Source organism: Haliotis rufescens, unplaced genomic scaffold (assembly GCF_023055435.1).
Source record: "Haliotis rufescens isolate VD_foot unplaced genomic scaffold, xgHalRufe1.0.p SCAF_6, whole genome shotgun sequence".
NCBI classification, from domain to species: domain Eukaryota; kingdom Metazoa; phylum Mollusca; class Gastropoda; order Lepetellida; family Haliotidae; genus Haliotis; species Haliotis rufescens.
The window spans coordinates 9459036-9474290 of record NW_025964334.1 but is presented as its reverse complement, the minus strand read 5'-3'; the positions used below and the strand labels follow the sequence as shown (position 1 = coordinate 9474290).

Genomic DNA, 15255 nt, shown 5'->3' with positions numbered 1-15255 from the left:
CAGTTCCACATAGGTGACTCCTAACTGTACACATACAGAATAATTAATTACATTATAAATTGATATACCTTTATAGTTTTGAGTCAATATGTCAATACTGAAAGTTCCAATCAATGACACCCTACTCACCGCTACTCAATCGATATGGAGGGGACAGCTTTCCCATACAGAAACATTTAACCTCTATCAAAGATGCTGCTGTATCGGGCCAAAAAAAAAATGTTAGGAATTATGAAATAATGACACTTTTGTTACATTTATAAGAAAAGAACCATCACAAGCTGTTTTTGCTAATAATAACACTACTCACCTCATTCTAAGCAACAAAAGACTGTATTATTAATTTTGTCTCTTTTGCAATATGAATGATTACATAGTCCTAATCTTGTCAATATGCATGTCTTATAACAGTTTAATGGCAGGTGTGACACCTCGTCTTTCAAGGGAAAACTGCAACTGATATTGACATCCCTTGTTCATTTCAATTCCTTAGGCATCACTAGCGAAATTAACCAGTTACCCTGCATGGTTAGCACTTTCTCTCAATGTTTGGTTTCCATAAAAAACACATTAAAAACCTGCTATGACCTGTCCAGGTGGGGTTTTCAGTCCGTCCTAATTGTGTACAAGGTCTCTGTTATCCCGCGATCAGTGTTTATTAGCAAGGAGAGTTTTCACAGTCTTTGTTTGTTCAAGCTGCATCGAGCAACACTGTTTTCACGAACATTGTTTCAAGGTATCAAATAAATCTCGGAGCAAGAAAACAGTGGCGTTTCTACAGATTAAGAAAATATTTAACACTCCTTTGTTGCGTAAGAAAGTATTCAGTCTGTTAATCTTTTGTTAGAATTTCCAGAATATCATCAGGATAATTAATCATGGTGTATTAAAATACTTTATTCATATTTGCTCTTATTGCTTGTACAGTGTTGTGTTTGTGATATTCTGGTCTTTTTGCCCCAAAATATTGTATTTGCTTGAATTTTGTGTGCAAAGCATACATTTAACATGGAACTTGGTATTTGTTCTTCATTGATCACATGAGAGATGCTAGAAAGTATTTGTGTATGACATTTTGGAGTCTTTAAAAGAGTTCATTAGATTTATGTAAAGTTTCATAATAAAATGACCACCTCTGATATCTAGTGGATAGAACATCTGGGGGAGTGGAGATCTGGAGAGTGAAAGGTTGGTGGTTCAATCCTCGGCCGTGTCAGATTAAAAGATGCATGGCATCAAGGGATAAAACCAGGACTGGTTGGCTCGAATGAGTATGCTATATCTGAGTGGGGTGTCCATGTTAAACTGCAGAAGGGTATCACAGTGGGTTAGCACTATAAAACTAGTATTAAGTTCGGACTAGAACAAGCAGCCACACACAAGTATGCACTTCGTTTTATTAGTGCAACCAACGCGTGTCGTCTGACGTTGATTAATGAACAATTTGCGTATATGCAAGGGGCCGACGTATGCTTCCTGTAGGAAGTGACAACTTGGAGACGATGGCTTGCGGTATATACAGTTTTACTTTATACATGTCAAAATATACATACAAAAGACACTATGTGCCAGGTCAGCACATAGTGGATGTTGTCTAGGTGCCCCGGAGCACCCAGCCTAACCCTAGCTAGGCTATGGGTAAGACCTTTCTTTCTCCTTCTTTCAATCTCTCTCTTCTCTCCTCTCTTTTTCTCTTGACCAAGGCTTATATAGCCAAGGTCACCTGACATTTAGTAAGTAATAAATATAAATGTAAACAGTAAATCATCAGTGACATACTTGCACATCCTGTTCAGGATGGCAGACGGTCGATGTACACAAAAATGGGGATTAACAAATAGGATTAGCATCTTATAAATAACAGCAATTAAGTGTTTCAAGGCATAAAGATGTCATGGCTCCAGGGTAATGAGCCTTTGCAATTAAATGTTCTTCAGACAATGGGTGTCGTAAATCAGTCGCTATGACAGCACAATGGATTAAAATATTTATGTTTTCATTGTACTACTGATTAGTGTTTAGTGTTTAAAGCAAACGTTTAAGGTCAGAATCGATATTTTTTACTAAGTGTGCGACTGTGATAGATACTTGTATCAAGAAGTAAAAAATTGCGATCCACCGATGCCTAGATGTATCATCCCACTACTAATTATCGTTCATGCAAAATCAGCACAAATTAAGTATCACAATGTGTATCGTATTAGACTTCAGTATCGTAGTGTAAGGCAGCATCCTGAACTGACTCCTGCAGGGGATATCGCTTACTACTTTTGATGGTAAATAGAATCTGACCCTCATGTATTTTGACATCAAATATATCAATGCTTATCATTGGAGTTTTTATCTGTTAATGACTTGGGTTGATATATTGTATGTCAGAAGACTCTCAAGTGAGATTCTCAATATAGCGACATGTGAGGTAGTTGTATTAGGACACCTTGAATTATCTCAGGTTTTGTTTGTTGTTTAACACCAGACAATCCAGTGACTGATATTATGAGCAACAACCCACGCCATCCGGGTATGATGACATGCAGTCTACCAAGTCACTGAGCCTCACCACCTGATCAATTTAGTCACCTCCTGTGTTTGTTCGCTTGCTTGTTTGTTGTTTAACACCAGACAATCCAGTGACTGATATTATGGTTTGTTGGTTGGTTGGTTTGTTGTTAAACGCCGCACTCAGCAATATTCCACCTATATGACGGCGGTCTGTAAATAATCGAGTCTGGACCAGACAATCCAGTGATTGACATCATGAGCATTGATCCACGCATTTGGGATACGATGACATTCATCAACCAAATCAACGAGCCTGACCACCTGATCCCGTTAGTTGCCTTTTACGACAAGCATAGTCGCCCCTTTTACAGCAAGCATGGGTTGCTGAAGACCTATTCTACCCCAGAATCTTCACGGGTCCTGATATTATGAGCAACAACCCACTCCATCAGGGTATGATGACATGCCATCTACCAAGTCACTGAGCCTCACCACCTGATCAATTTAGTCACCTCCTGTGTTTGTTCGCTTGCTTGTTTGTTGTTTAACGCCGCACTCAGCAATATTTTAGCTATATGACAGTGGTCTGTAAATAATCGGGTCTGGACCAGACAATCCAATGACTGACATGATGAGCATCGAACTACACATTTGGGATACGGTGACATGCACCAACTAAGTCAGCGAGCCTGACCACCCAATCCCGTTTGTTGCCTCTTATGCCATCAGTTGCTTTTTATGGCAAGCATGGGTTGGGACCTATTCTACCCCGGATCTTCACAGGTCACAACTATGCCTAGCGTACAGCAAACACAATTGGAATTGTAAATCATCATGTCTAGTGATGTTTTATATCACTAATTTCTCCTGTTAGTTCACCTGAAGCCATACGATGTAGTTTTTTACTCTGTATAATGCTTAAAAAATCTTGTTTTCCATAATGCTGCATCCCCTAGATGGAGGTGTGTGCATTATGTTTGAGTTCGCACTATAGTCAAGAAAATGTAATGTATCACTCTGGAAATTGTCATAAATATTCATAGATTAAACAAGACAATAATTTGACTTGTTTAACCAACAGCTTCACCAGGAATAAGATGATTCTAGGACTTTGAGAATGCTTTCAGCTTCATCATCGTGTCAAATGATGCAAGGAAATCCCTTATATTTTGTCATTTCTTTTGACTCAAAAAAAAGGGCTGTGTCCACTTGAGAATAATGGTCACTCTATCAATGTGGGATTTTGTCTCAGAAGAACGCTGTTGCTTTTATTCTTTAACTCTCAAAAAAGGGCCATGCCCAATTGAGAATAATGATCACTATGTCAATGTGGTATTTTGTCTCAGAAGAACGCTGTTGCTTTTTATTCTTTAACTCTCAAAAAAAGGGCCATGCCCAATTGAGAATAATGGTCACTATATCAATGTGGGATATTGTCTCAGAAGAATGCCCATCCAATATGTCTATGCAAACAAGTGTCTCAAGAGAATACCTCTAATGTCCAAGTAATCTTTTCCCCACAAAGTCAAGCCTCCAGTTAATTTACAAACAAACACGACATATGGATAGGTCTTAGTGGCCCCTGTGTGGCATTATCCTGGTAAATCAGCCAGATCTTTCTGTCCATGGACGGAATATAACTGGCACAGGAAATATGTGTGTGTGTCAATGTTGCCTGTAGCTCCCTGCATATTGGTACTTCTGTGAGACATGAGGTAACATCATTGAGAAGATCTTCTCACAAATTACCTGGAGTTTTCACATCAGGTTGAGGAATTTCGGCCTCATGGGTTGTTTCCATGTGGATTTCTGCTCAATAAATAGTTAATGTGCTGTTTGAACAAAAATCAGACAATTAGTTCAGTGGTCAGTGTACGAGTATTTTATGATCTGGGAGTCACCATGACAAGTTTTTGTCAATATTGTTGTCATCACTTTGCTAAAAAGATTTAATGCTTCATTTAGTAATCCTTTCTATTCCTGCAGTAGTCTCTCCCCAGAGCATATATGTAATAAACAGTCGCCTCCATTCCATTCTCAAACCCTTCTCAGCCCTAGCAGCCTATACTTATCCCCTTCTGAGCTCTAGCAGACTATACTCATCCCCTTCCTCAGCTCTAGCAGACTATACTTATCCCCTTCTGAGCTCTAGCAGACTATACTCATCCCCTTCTCAGCTCTAGCAGCCTATACTTATCCCCTTCTCAGCCCTAGCAGACTATACTTATCCCCTTCTGAGCTCTAGCAGACTATACTCATCCCCTTCTCAGCTCTAGCAGACTATACTCATCCCCTTCTCAGCTCTAGCCGCCTATACTCATCCCCTTCTCAGCTCTAGCAGACTATACTCATCCCCTTCTCAGCTCTAGCAGCCTATACTCATCCCCTTCTCAGCTCTATCAGAATATACTCATCCCCTTCGCAGCTCTAGCAGTCTACACTCATCCACTTCGCAGCTCTAGCAGCCTATATTCATCCCTTTCTCAGCTCTAGCAGCCTATACTCATCCCCTTCTCAGCTCTATCAGAATATACACATCCCTGTCAAAGCTCTATCAGAATATACTCATCCCCTTCTCAGCTCTAGCAGACTATACTCATCCCCTTCTCAGCTCTAGCCGCCTATACTCATCCCCTTCTCAGCTCTAGCAGACTATACTCATCCCCTTCTCAGCTCTAGCAGCCTATACTCATCCCCTTCTCAGCTCTATCAGAATATACTCATCCCCTTCGCAGCTCTAGCAGTCTACACTCATCCACTTCGCAGCTCTAGCAGCCTATATTCATCCCTTTCTCAGCTCTAGCAGCCTATACTCATCCCCTTCTCAGCTCTATCAGAATATACACATCCCTGTCAAAGCTCTATCAGAATATACTCATCCCCTTCGCAGCTCTAGCAGTCTACACTCATCCACTTCGCAGCTCTAGCAGCCTATATTCATCCCTTTCTCAGCTCTAGCAGCCTATACTCATCCCCTTCTCAGCTCTATCAGAATATACACATCCCTGTCAAAGCTCTATCAGAATATACTCATCCCCTTCGCAGCTCTAGCAGTCTACACTCATCCACTTCGCAGCTCTAGCAGCCTATATTCATCCCTTTCTAAGCTCTAGCAGCCTATATTCATCCCTTTCTCAGCTCTAGCTGCTCAATAAATAGTTAATGTGCTGTTTGAACAAAAATCAGACAATTAGTTCAGTGGTCAGTGTACGAGTATTTTATGATCTGGGAGTCACCATGACAAGTTTTTGTCAATATTGTTGTCATCACTTTGCTAAAAAGATTTAATGCTTCATTTAGTAATCCTTTCTATTCCTGCAGTAGTCTCTCCCCAGAGCATATATGTAATAAACAGTCACCTCCATTCCATTCTCAAACCCTTCTCAGCCCTAGCAGACTATACTTATCCCCTTCTGAGCTCTAGCAGACTATACTCATCCCCTTCCTCAGCTCTAGCAGACTATACTTATCCCCTTCTGAGCTCTAGCAGACTATACTCATCCCCTTCTCAGCTCTAGCAGCCTATACTCATCCCCTTCTCAGCCCTAGCAGCCTATACTCATCCCCTTCTCAGCTCTAGCAGACTATACTCATCCCCTTCTCAGCTCTAGCAGACTATACTCATCCCCTTCTCAGCTCTAGCAGACTATACTCATCCCCTTCTCAGCTCTAGCAGACTATACTCATCCCCTTCTCAGCTCTAGCAGCCTATATTCATCCCTTTCTCAGCTCTAGCTGCTCAATAAATAGTTAATGTGCTGTTTGAACAAAAATCAGACAATTAGTTCAGTGGTCAGTGTACGAGTATTTTATGATCAGGGAGTCACCATGACAAGTTTTTGAAAATCTGTCATGAGTATATGAATGTCCGTGATTTTGTCAAAATTGTAGTCATCTCTTTGCTTAAAAATACTGTAACAGAAGTAGCACATCAGTTGATCCAGATCTTGTTGGGTTCAAGATAACAGAGTTTGACTATGTCTATTAGGGGCGGTCAGGTAGCCTAGTGGTTAAAGCGTTCGCTCATCACACCGAAGACCTGGGTTCGATTCCCGACATGGGTACAATGTGTGAAGCCCATTTCTGGTGTCCCCCGCTGTGATATTGCTGGAATATTGCTAAAAGCGGCGTAAAAGCATACTCACTCACTGTATGTCTATTCATGCTCACTGATGTCACTGCTACCATGTGTGCGTCTCATACATGTCAATCGGTGGGAGTACAGGTTAGAACAGGTCCCCAGCAACCTATGCTGGTTGTAAGAAGCAACTTAATTAATAGGGTGGTCAGACATGGTTACTTTGGTAATTTGGTTGACTGTGTGTGGTCATACACTAATAACATGAATTGTACCTTTAAATATAGGTATTTAAATATATAAAATCACTGGATTGTCCAGACTTAGTTATTTACAGACTGCAGACACACAGCTGGAAAATTGCAGAGTGTGGCTTTAAACAACAAACAAACAAACAAACATCTTTCAAGCTCCACGAAAAAGGAAGTACCTTTGAAAGACAAAACAAATTAGGTCCTCAATTTACATCTTGCAAAGCATACATCATGCCCAAACTAAAATTCCAACTTTGTTCGGAATTCTTCTCTTTTTTTGTACAGCAATGTGAAGTGTGTTGGGTGAAATCATTTCACTGTTGACCTACTGCATGTCTGCCACGCTCAAATGTCACGCTAAAGGTCTGTCCATCTTGAAAGAATGTGGAGTATTTGTGACCCGAAAGACGTACATGCTCATTTGTGATATCAGCATTTGTCTTCTTTGAAGCTCGCAGTGGTGCAAGTGTTGCCTCCGGAACTGCTTAAACACCTGTGTTTCACACAGTGCTTGTGCACCCATTATGTCTTGCTCAAGTGACACAGATTCCTAACCATGTTCCATCATCATTACGGGGCGGTCGGGCAGCCTAGTGGTTAAAGCGTTCGCTCGTCACGCCGAAGACCCAGGTTCGATTCCCAGCATGGGTACAATGTGTGAAGCCTATTTCTGGTGTCCCCCGCCTTGATATTGCTGGAATATTGCTAAAAGCGGCGTAAAACCATACTCACTCACTCACTCACTCACTCACTCACTCACTCACTCACTCACTCACTCACTCACTCACTCACTCACTCACTCACTCACTCCATCATCATTACATGTATTATCATCATGAACAGAGATGTTGATTTTAAGAGTGTCAGACCCATGAAGATCCGGGGTAGAATAGGTCTTCAGCAACCCATGCTTGCTGTAAAAGGTGACAATGATTGTCGTAAGAAGCGACTAACGGGATCGTGTGGTCAGGCTTGCTGACTTGGTTGATGCATGTCATCGTATCCCAATTGTGTGGATCGATGCTCATGATGTCAATCACCGGATTGTCTGGTCCAGACTCGATTATTTACAGACCGCCCTCATATAGGTGGAATATTGCTGAGTGCGGCGTTAAACAACAAACAAACCAACTTAAGAGTGTCAATTTCAAAACACACCTGTCAGATTTTGACATTCTTGCCTTCATGATGATAAAAGCTGACATTATTTGATTATCAGTTGAACTAAAATTACTCATGTAAAATTACTCATATCATCAGGGGGCACGGGTGGCCCAGTTGTCTAAGGCACCGCGATTTGCTGTGCAGAGTTGCGTCCCTTGGGCACGCCAGAAACCTATGATTGTGGGTTCGAATCCCAGTTCGCCCCAATTATGTTTCTAGGTTTGTCAGCACCATACCCGTGCTCGTAGGTTTCACCGAAGTGGTAAACGTCTGAGTCCTGCATCACTTCGGGCTTTCCTGCCACATTAAGCTGACACGCCGCGATATGACTGGAATCCTGTTAAAAGCGGCGTTAAACCCAACTCACTCACTCACTCATGTCATCATGGTGCAAATTGTGTTTGATTACAAACTGCCGTCTTGATAAGGAACACATACAACAGTTTATTTAGGTGTTGACAGCCTCGTGTTCTAGTGGTAGAGCATCTGCCAAGAGAGTAGAAGGTTGGGGTTCTATCCCTGGGCATGTCATATTAAAAGCTGTTAAAAGATGGTACTTGTTGTTACCCTGCCTTGCGCTTGGCATTAAGGGGCTAAAACAAGGACTGGTCAGCTCAGAGTCTGTATACTATGTCTGAGTGGGGTATTCATGTTAAACTGCGGCATGGTATCTCAGTGGGCAAGCACTAGAAAATCGGTTTTGTATGTACTAGTACAAGAAAGCAAGCGCGTATGCGCACACGCACACGCACACGCACACGCACACGCACATCACTATATAAATCTTCAACCCAACATTTAACCCCTTTTCATGCACACACACACACACACACGCACATCACTATATAAATCTTCAACCCAACATTTAACCCCATTTCATGCATGCATGCACGCACACACACACACACACACACACACACACACACACACACACACACATCACTATATAAATCTTCAACCCAACATTTAACCCCATTTCTCCTCACCACAAGGTGTTACATAACATTGACTTAAGTCATTTGCATGGCTCTCCCAGAAACACTCGCCTAAGTCCACCTGCACTTGGTGTTATTTACTTCAGACAATTTGCTCTGTGCTGCTGGGAGAGAGGAGATTTTTTATTCTGAATGTCTACTGGTTTGGGGTTATTTTTAAACTGAATTTTTTTTCTGGTGACCTTTATTTAAAGGTGTATCATTATGTAATCAACATTGTTTGAAATTAGCCTAACTCTGCTCGTCTGAGGCTAGTAAGCTTCAAGAAGGAGGTCTCCTACCATGTAGGCACATATATACATTGCAAGTCTGTAGCAGGTGAATTTTGCGTAATAGTGAAAATAAAGTTAATTTCTAAGCATTCATGTGATTCAGCAATAGACATTGTGTTCCTGGGGACTGTGTTAAATTTGGTCATAAGCAGATTTTTTTTTTTAGGTATACACGATATATAGCTTTTCTATTGGAAGAGAGGTCAGTCACCTGACCGCAAAATTAATGTTCATAAGTGTATGAACGACAAAATTTAATGTTCATACATTTTTCACGAAATTATGTGCTTGAAATGACGTAAACACTGACAGACTACTTCCACATTCCTGGGGAAACCCCTGGGAATTCCTAGCACAAATACACACAGAAGCGTTCTTTTTTATCATTTAGACCCTTTAATCTTGAACACAGCATTTTAGTATACATTGAGAAATGTCAGAGAGTTTGAGTGCATGATCATTCACGAATATCCTTGCTATGACCCATCCTAGTGAACAAAAGGAAGAAATGCACATCCAAACTATGGTAGTGTCGGTGTCTAGGCTGATAGTGACAATCTACAGCAATCTGTGAGTTTACCTTAGTGTCTATTCGACGTATCTTTAATCACCTTTCAATGATTGTCCAATTGATCAATGATGACTAAAACATGTAACCGCCATATGATCATTAGCGACTTCCAAAATCTCTCCCGTCACGTTAATCGTGTCGCCCATTTTGACGTCTTGTACTTGATGTAAATGTATTACAACGCACTGTCATTGTGACTAACTTACTGAGGTAGCTCTTAACAGACCTTTCTCATCTGTATTCTGAACTGTACACCCTTGTATTCTGAACTGTACACTCTTGTATTCTGAACTGTACACTCTTGTGCTCTCAACTTTGTTTCTTTGTTTCTTTATTTACACAATATTCCAGCTATATGACGGCAGTCTGTAAATAATCGAGTCTAGACCAGACTGTCCAGTGATTGACATAATGAGTATTGATCTACGCAGTTAGGATGCGATGACATGCATCAACCAAGTCAGCGAGCCTGACCACCCGATACTGTTACTCGCCTCTTCTGACAAGCATAGTCGCCTCTTACGGCAAGCATGGGTTGCTGCATGAAGACCGATTCTACCACAGATCTTCACGGTAGCTCTTAACTGTCAACTCTTGTGTTCTTATCTGTAAACTCTTGTCTTCCAGAATGAACTTTTCCTGCTCGTGACGGACCAGGGCTTTCTGACCGAGAGCAGCGTGGTCTGGCAGACGCTCTCCAACGTGGAAGGGGACTGCCACTTCGTTGATGCCAACTTCCGCACCTACACCAAGCCGGAGCCTGTAGGCAACATCACCCCGGGTAGCGTGCCTGTTGGCAGTGATCAGCAGATCGACCAAGAGTAAGCAGCATTTCCATGTTCCGATATATACCGTTTTTTGACAGGGAAAATATGGCTTGGACAGGCCTGTCAGTCCCTTTGGCAGGTAGAAGGTCTGACCTCTACTGTAAATATGCTTTCCGTTTGCCGTACAAATCAAATACTGTCAGACATAAAGTATCGCCAGTTTTCAGTGGTCCATTCATATAATTTCACCGTTATTTTGCCTTTTAGGCCAGTGGGAACTGTTTCGGCGGATAATCGAGACTGGTTTTTCTCTGGCAGTGTCATTTTATGTTTCATTGAGATATTTTTTCCAGTCTTTGTTACCTGTACACTTCTTGAAGGTTCTATTTTTGTAATTATTTTGACCACCAACCAAAGATTTTGAGAAAACAAATCCACAAACATTCTTATCAAAAAGCAAGCTGCCTTTGTCATGAGCCAATAGTCTGAATCTCAAGTCTGGTAATACTTCATTTGGTCTAGCAAGCTTAGCTGATAAGGTCCATATATTGACACTAACATCAACTAAAATGGTGCTGAGACTGGTACAGACTGAGAAGGGCCATAGGACAAGGATATATTTGTGTCCCATTGTTTCCAGCTACCAGGTGGCGCTGTCCCTGCAGCAAGAGGCAGAGTTACGGGAAGAGCCGGAGACGGTATGGGGGCAGTACACGCAGGAGAGCAGTGCACTGCAGATGGCTGAGTAGGTTTGATTCACAATAACCTGTCATTAAAGCCGTCCAGGCGCTGTTCCACAAAGCTCCCGTACTTTAACATACGATGGTCATACTGCTAAGATTGATTTGTGGAGAACGGCCCTGGACAGATTGGTCACATCTGGTAGAGGATTCTTTTGATTCTTTTTGGACAAACATTTTGCTGTGAAAGAAAGGTTAAAATAAGATGATTTTACTATTAAAAAAAACGTGCATCGGGGTCCGTAAAAAATGTTTTCAGAACATTAGACATCAGTGTGTTATAAAAGGTTGTGTAAATTGTGGGTACAAAATGAAGTAATAGAAACTGGAAATCTCGTATTCTGACTGATTAACAAAAGTAATAGAAAAGAATCTGGTGTTCTTTGAATTCTTTTGAGGAGCATATATGAAAAAGCTAATAATATATGATTTTGTTTCAAAGATGAGGTTTGATGTTCAACATAATTAGTTGTTTATATTTGAAGGTATTGTGTCGTCCTGTGAATACATTTGACTGAGTGAGTGAGTTGTGTTTAACGCCGCTTTTAACAGTAATCCAGTTATATCACGGCGTGTCAGCTTAATGTTGGAGGAAAGCCTGAAGTGATGCAGGTCTTAGACATTTACCACTTCAGTGAAACCCACGAGCACGGGTATGGTGCTGACAAACCTAGAAGATAATCGGGGCGAACTGGGATTCGAACCCACACTCAAGGTTTCTGGCGTGCCCAAGGGATGCAACTCTGCACAGCAAATTGCGAACGTGGACAACTTGGCCATCTGTGCCCCTTGTATATGACCTTGTTACAGTGCAGTGTCATGATGTATGCCCCTTTTTGTCAGCTTCTGAAATGAGGTGGAGAATAACTCCGATAAGCCCAGCTCCATGCATGAACTCTGTGGGACCCTACGATTGTCCAATGTCTAATTATGATAATGGGTAGCGTTGATGGGTGACTCTCAGCACATTTAGGGGGTTCATGGCATGATATGGGGCCTAGGTTGGCGACCTGTGACACGCTTCACTTCATTTCCGGGATTATTCATGACATATCTTTGCACATGCTCGAGGTTCCGTTCCACAAAATGATCTTAGCACTAAGATGATCGTAACTCCCATGCTTTAACATAGGCTTACGACTAGCGTAGCGCTAAGATCGCTTTGTGGAACTAGGCCTAGAAGGCTTATGATAGATAGGGGTTGTAATGTTCGATCGAAAGAAGTCAACCACTGATACACTGAACTTTGAGTGTATTTCTTACCAGAATAGAATGTCAGTATATATGTTATTTTGAACTATTTATTGTTATTGTTATTCACAGTACTCGCAGTGTTAGTTATTTGTGTCTGTTCTCAATTTGTATGCATATAGGATGCATTACTTTGCATTTTGGCATTTCACAAAGGCTGACAACAGTCATGGAGCTATGACAGCTTTGTGCAAATGGACAAAGATAGAATTTTGCTGTCGTGATAAAACTGCAAAATTGGTGAAAATGTCACAAAAAACTCTTCATGTGCATTTTAAAATTAACTTCCAGTCATGAACTTGCACGCCGTCTTCAAGAAGAAGAAGATAGACGCGCTGCTGCCGCAGTCAATGCAAGTCAGCAGAGAGCAGCACAGCAGCAACAACAAGGTCAAGCTCAAGCTCAAGCTCAAGGAGGTCAAGGTCAGCCTCAAGCAGCTGCAGCAGCACATTCCTCCAACAGCCGCCAAGGCCGCGAGAGGCCACGAGAAGAGAAAAAGGATAAAGATGTAAGATATGGCAGATGCTACTCAATATTAGGACTCAAGTGGTAGAATCATGTGAAGCAGTTTCGGTCCTAGGACCAAGCACATTCTTGTTAGTCTGACATTCCTCGGCCAAGGACAAAATGAGGTCAGTCTCAGTCAACAAAGCATTCCTAGCACTAGAACTGTCAAGACTCCCTAGACTTGCTATAGTTGTGGCACTAAGATTGTATTGCTGAACAAGGCATAGGGTCTTATTCCACACAGTCAACTGAGCTCGAGAACTGTCAAGACTCCCTTGACTTGCAACAGCTGTAGCACGTAGATTGTATTGCTGAACGAGGTATAGGGCTATTCCACACACTGAACTGAGCATTAGAACTGTCAAGACTCCCTAGACTTGCAGTAGTGTATCATTAACTGTTTATTATCCCCCGCCCAACAAAATTGGCGGGGGATATAGAAAAGGGCTCCGTCCGTCCGTCACATTTCATTTTTGGAGCATAACTCATAAACCGTTCAATATTTTTTCATCAAACTTTGCAGGTCTGTCAGGTACATGCTGAACTTGTGCCTTTTGCTATTTAGAAATTTTAGAATTTTTTATTTTTTTACGTTTCCATGGCAACAAGATGGACTTAGGTTCTGCGAGGGTAGGGTTTTGATTCCGGAGCATAACTCATAAACCGTTCAATATTTTTTCATCAAACTTTGCAGGTTTTTCAGGTACATGCTGAACTTGTTCCTTTTGCTATTTAGAAATTTTAGAAATTTTTATTTTTTTACGTTTCCATGGCAGCAAGATGGACTTAGGTTCCAAACTCTTCTTTTTTTTACAATTTCCATGACAAGTTCCACCTCGGTTAAAAAAGGTTAGGGTTTGTTTAGATTTAATTATGTCATAAATTCTGTAACAGGGGCGAAACTCTTGTTCCAATTCAACTGCTTCATTAATGCAAGACTAAGAGATTTTATTAATTTGATCATTTACTAGATATGTTCTCATTGTGTATTTTTAATCATTAGAAAATGTGAAATAGAAATATATGCACCATGTTTTGAAATTAATAATATTGCTTCCTTTCATTTTCATTTTCAGTGTACAATATTGTGACACAACTGGCCTGGTTATGGAGAGAGAGCGACTGTGATAATCTCTACCATTTAAATCACTGCCGCAGGCTCATCAACTGTTAACAGCATTGCTGAGGACTTTGATAAAGGGAGATAACTGTAAAACATGTTTGCATACAGGGAGATAACTAACTAGTGGTTGTTGTCACTTAGTAGAAGTGGGACATTTGCTATCATATGATGTTATGTATTTGCAAGAAAATACTTGTCTACAATACCATTGATAAATGTCAGCCCAGTAACTCATGAATATACTGAGGTAATGCATATGAAAAACAATTTACAGTTTTTAAACAGAACAAGTTTACAGTGTGGATGTAAGTGTAAGTGAAAAACACCATGGCATTAGATCATTTGTCATCACCTAGACCAGGATTACTGTAAAGGTTAGTGTTTTCAAAATGGCCGATCAGAGGTCCACAGATTGTTTACTGGTACACACAGGAGACCATCCTCATCAAGTACTTCATTAATTTAACATGGGTAAATGGGTAAATTACTTGTAAAAATTTAATGTACTGGACCCAAATAGCTTCCTCAAGAACTGAATGTCGTACAGTGGGTAGTGTGACTCATTCGTGACCAACTTGTGTTATACCGGGACAAGCCGAAAAGTGACCCCTGACCCTCTCATGGCCATTTTTGCGACCAGGTTCCATCTTAGCGCAAACGGGCATACCTAAAACAATTGTCAACTTGTTGCGTAATGGTTCACAAATATTTCCCCATGTATTATATACTACTCAAAAGAAGTTAAGGATAACCTGATTCTTTCATATTACAATAGTTAATCTCTCCTGCCATGACAGATTAACATTACCAATATGAAAGAATCGGGTGATCCTTAACTTCTTTTGAGTAGTATATATATTTCAGATGCAATTTAAAGCACATTGAGACATGCGGAATTTTCAGTATGATTGAACACATTTAACTGTGTGTTGGGTATATTTTTAGATGCAAGACATGTAAAATCAAAAATTATTTCTGAGGGATTCTTTGACAAAGAACTTGAAATCATAGCCCATTCTGATTGGTTTGTC

General features: G+C 40.9%; 1 protein-coding gene across 1 annotated transcript in view; it reads left to right on the top strand.

Annotated features, from left to right (window-relative positions):
* Positions 1–14897, top strand: part of LOC124151664 (ubiquitin carboxyl-terminal hydrolase MINDY-1-like) — a 49356-nt gene extending 34459 nt beyond the window's left edge. Inside the window, exons 6-9 of the mRNA XM_046524244.2 lie at positions 10464–10657; positions 11244–11348; positions 12886–13102; positions 14178–14897. Coding sequence (XP_046380200.2) covers positions 10464–10657; positions 11244–11348; positions 12886–13102; positions 14178–14192 — 531 coding nt within the window. The 3' untranslated portion in view covers positions 14193–14897. The remainder of the gene's footprint in view (positions 1–10463; positions 10658–11243; positions 11349–12885; positions 13103–14177) is intronic.
* The last annotated feature ends 358 nt before the right edge of the window (positions 14898–15255 follow it).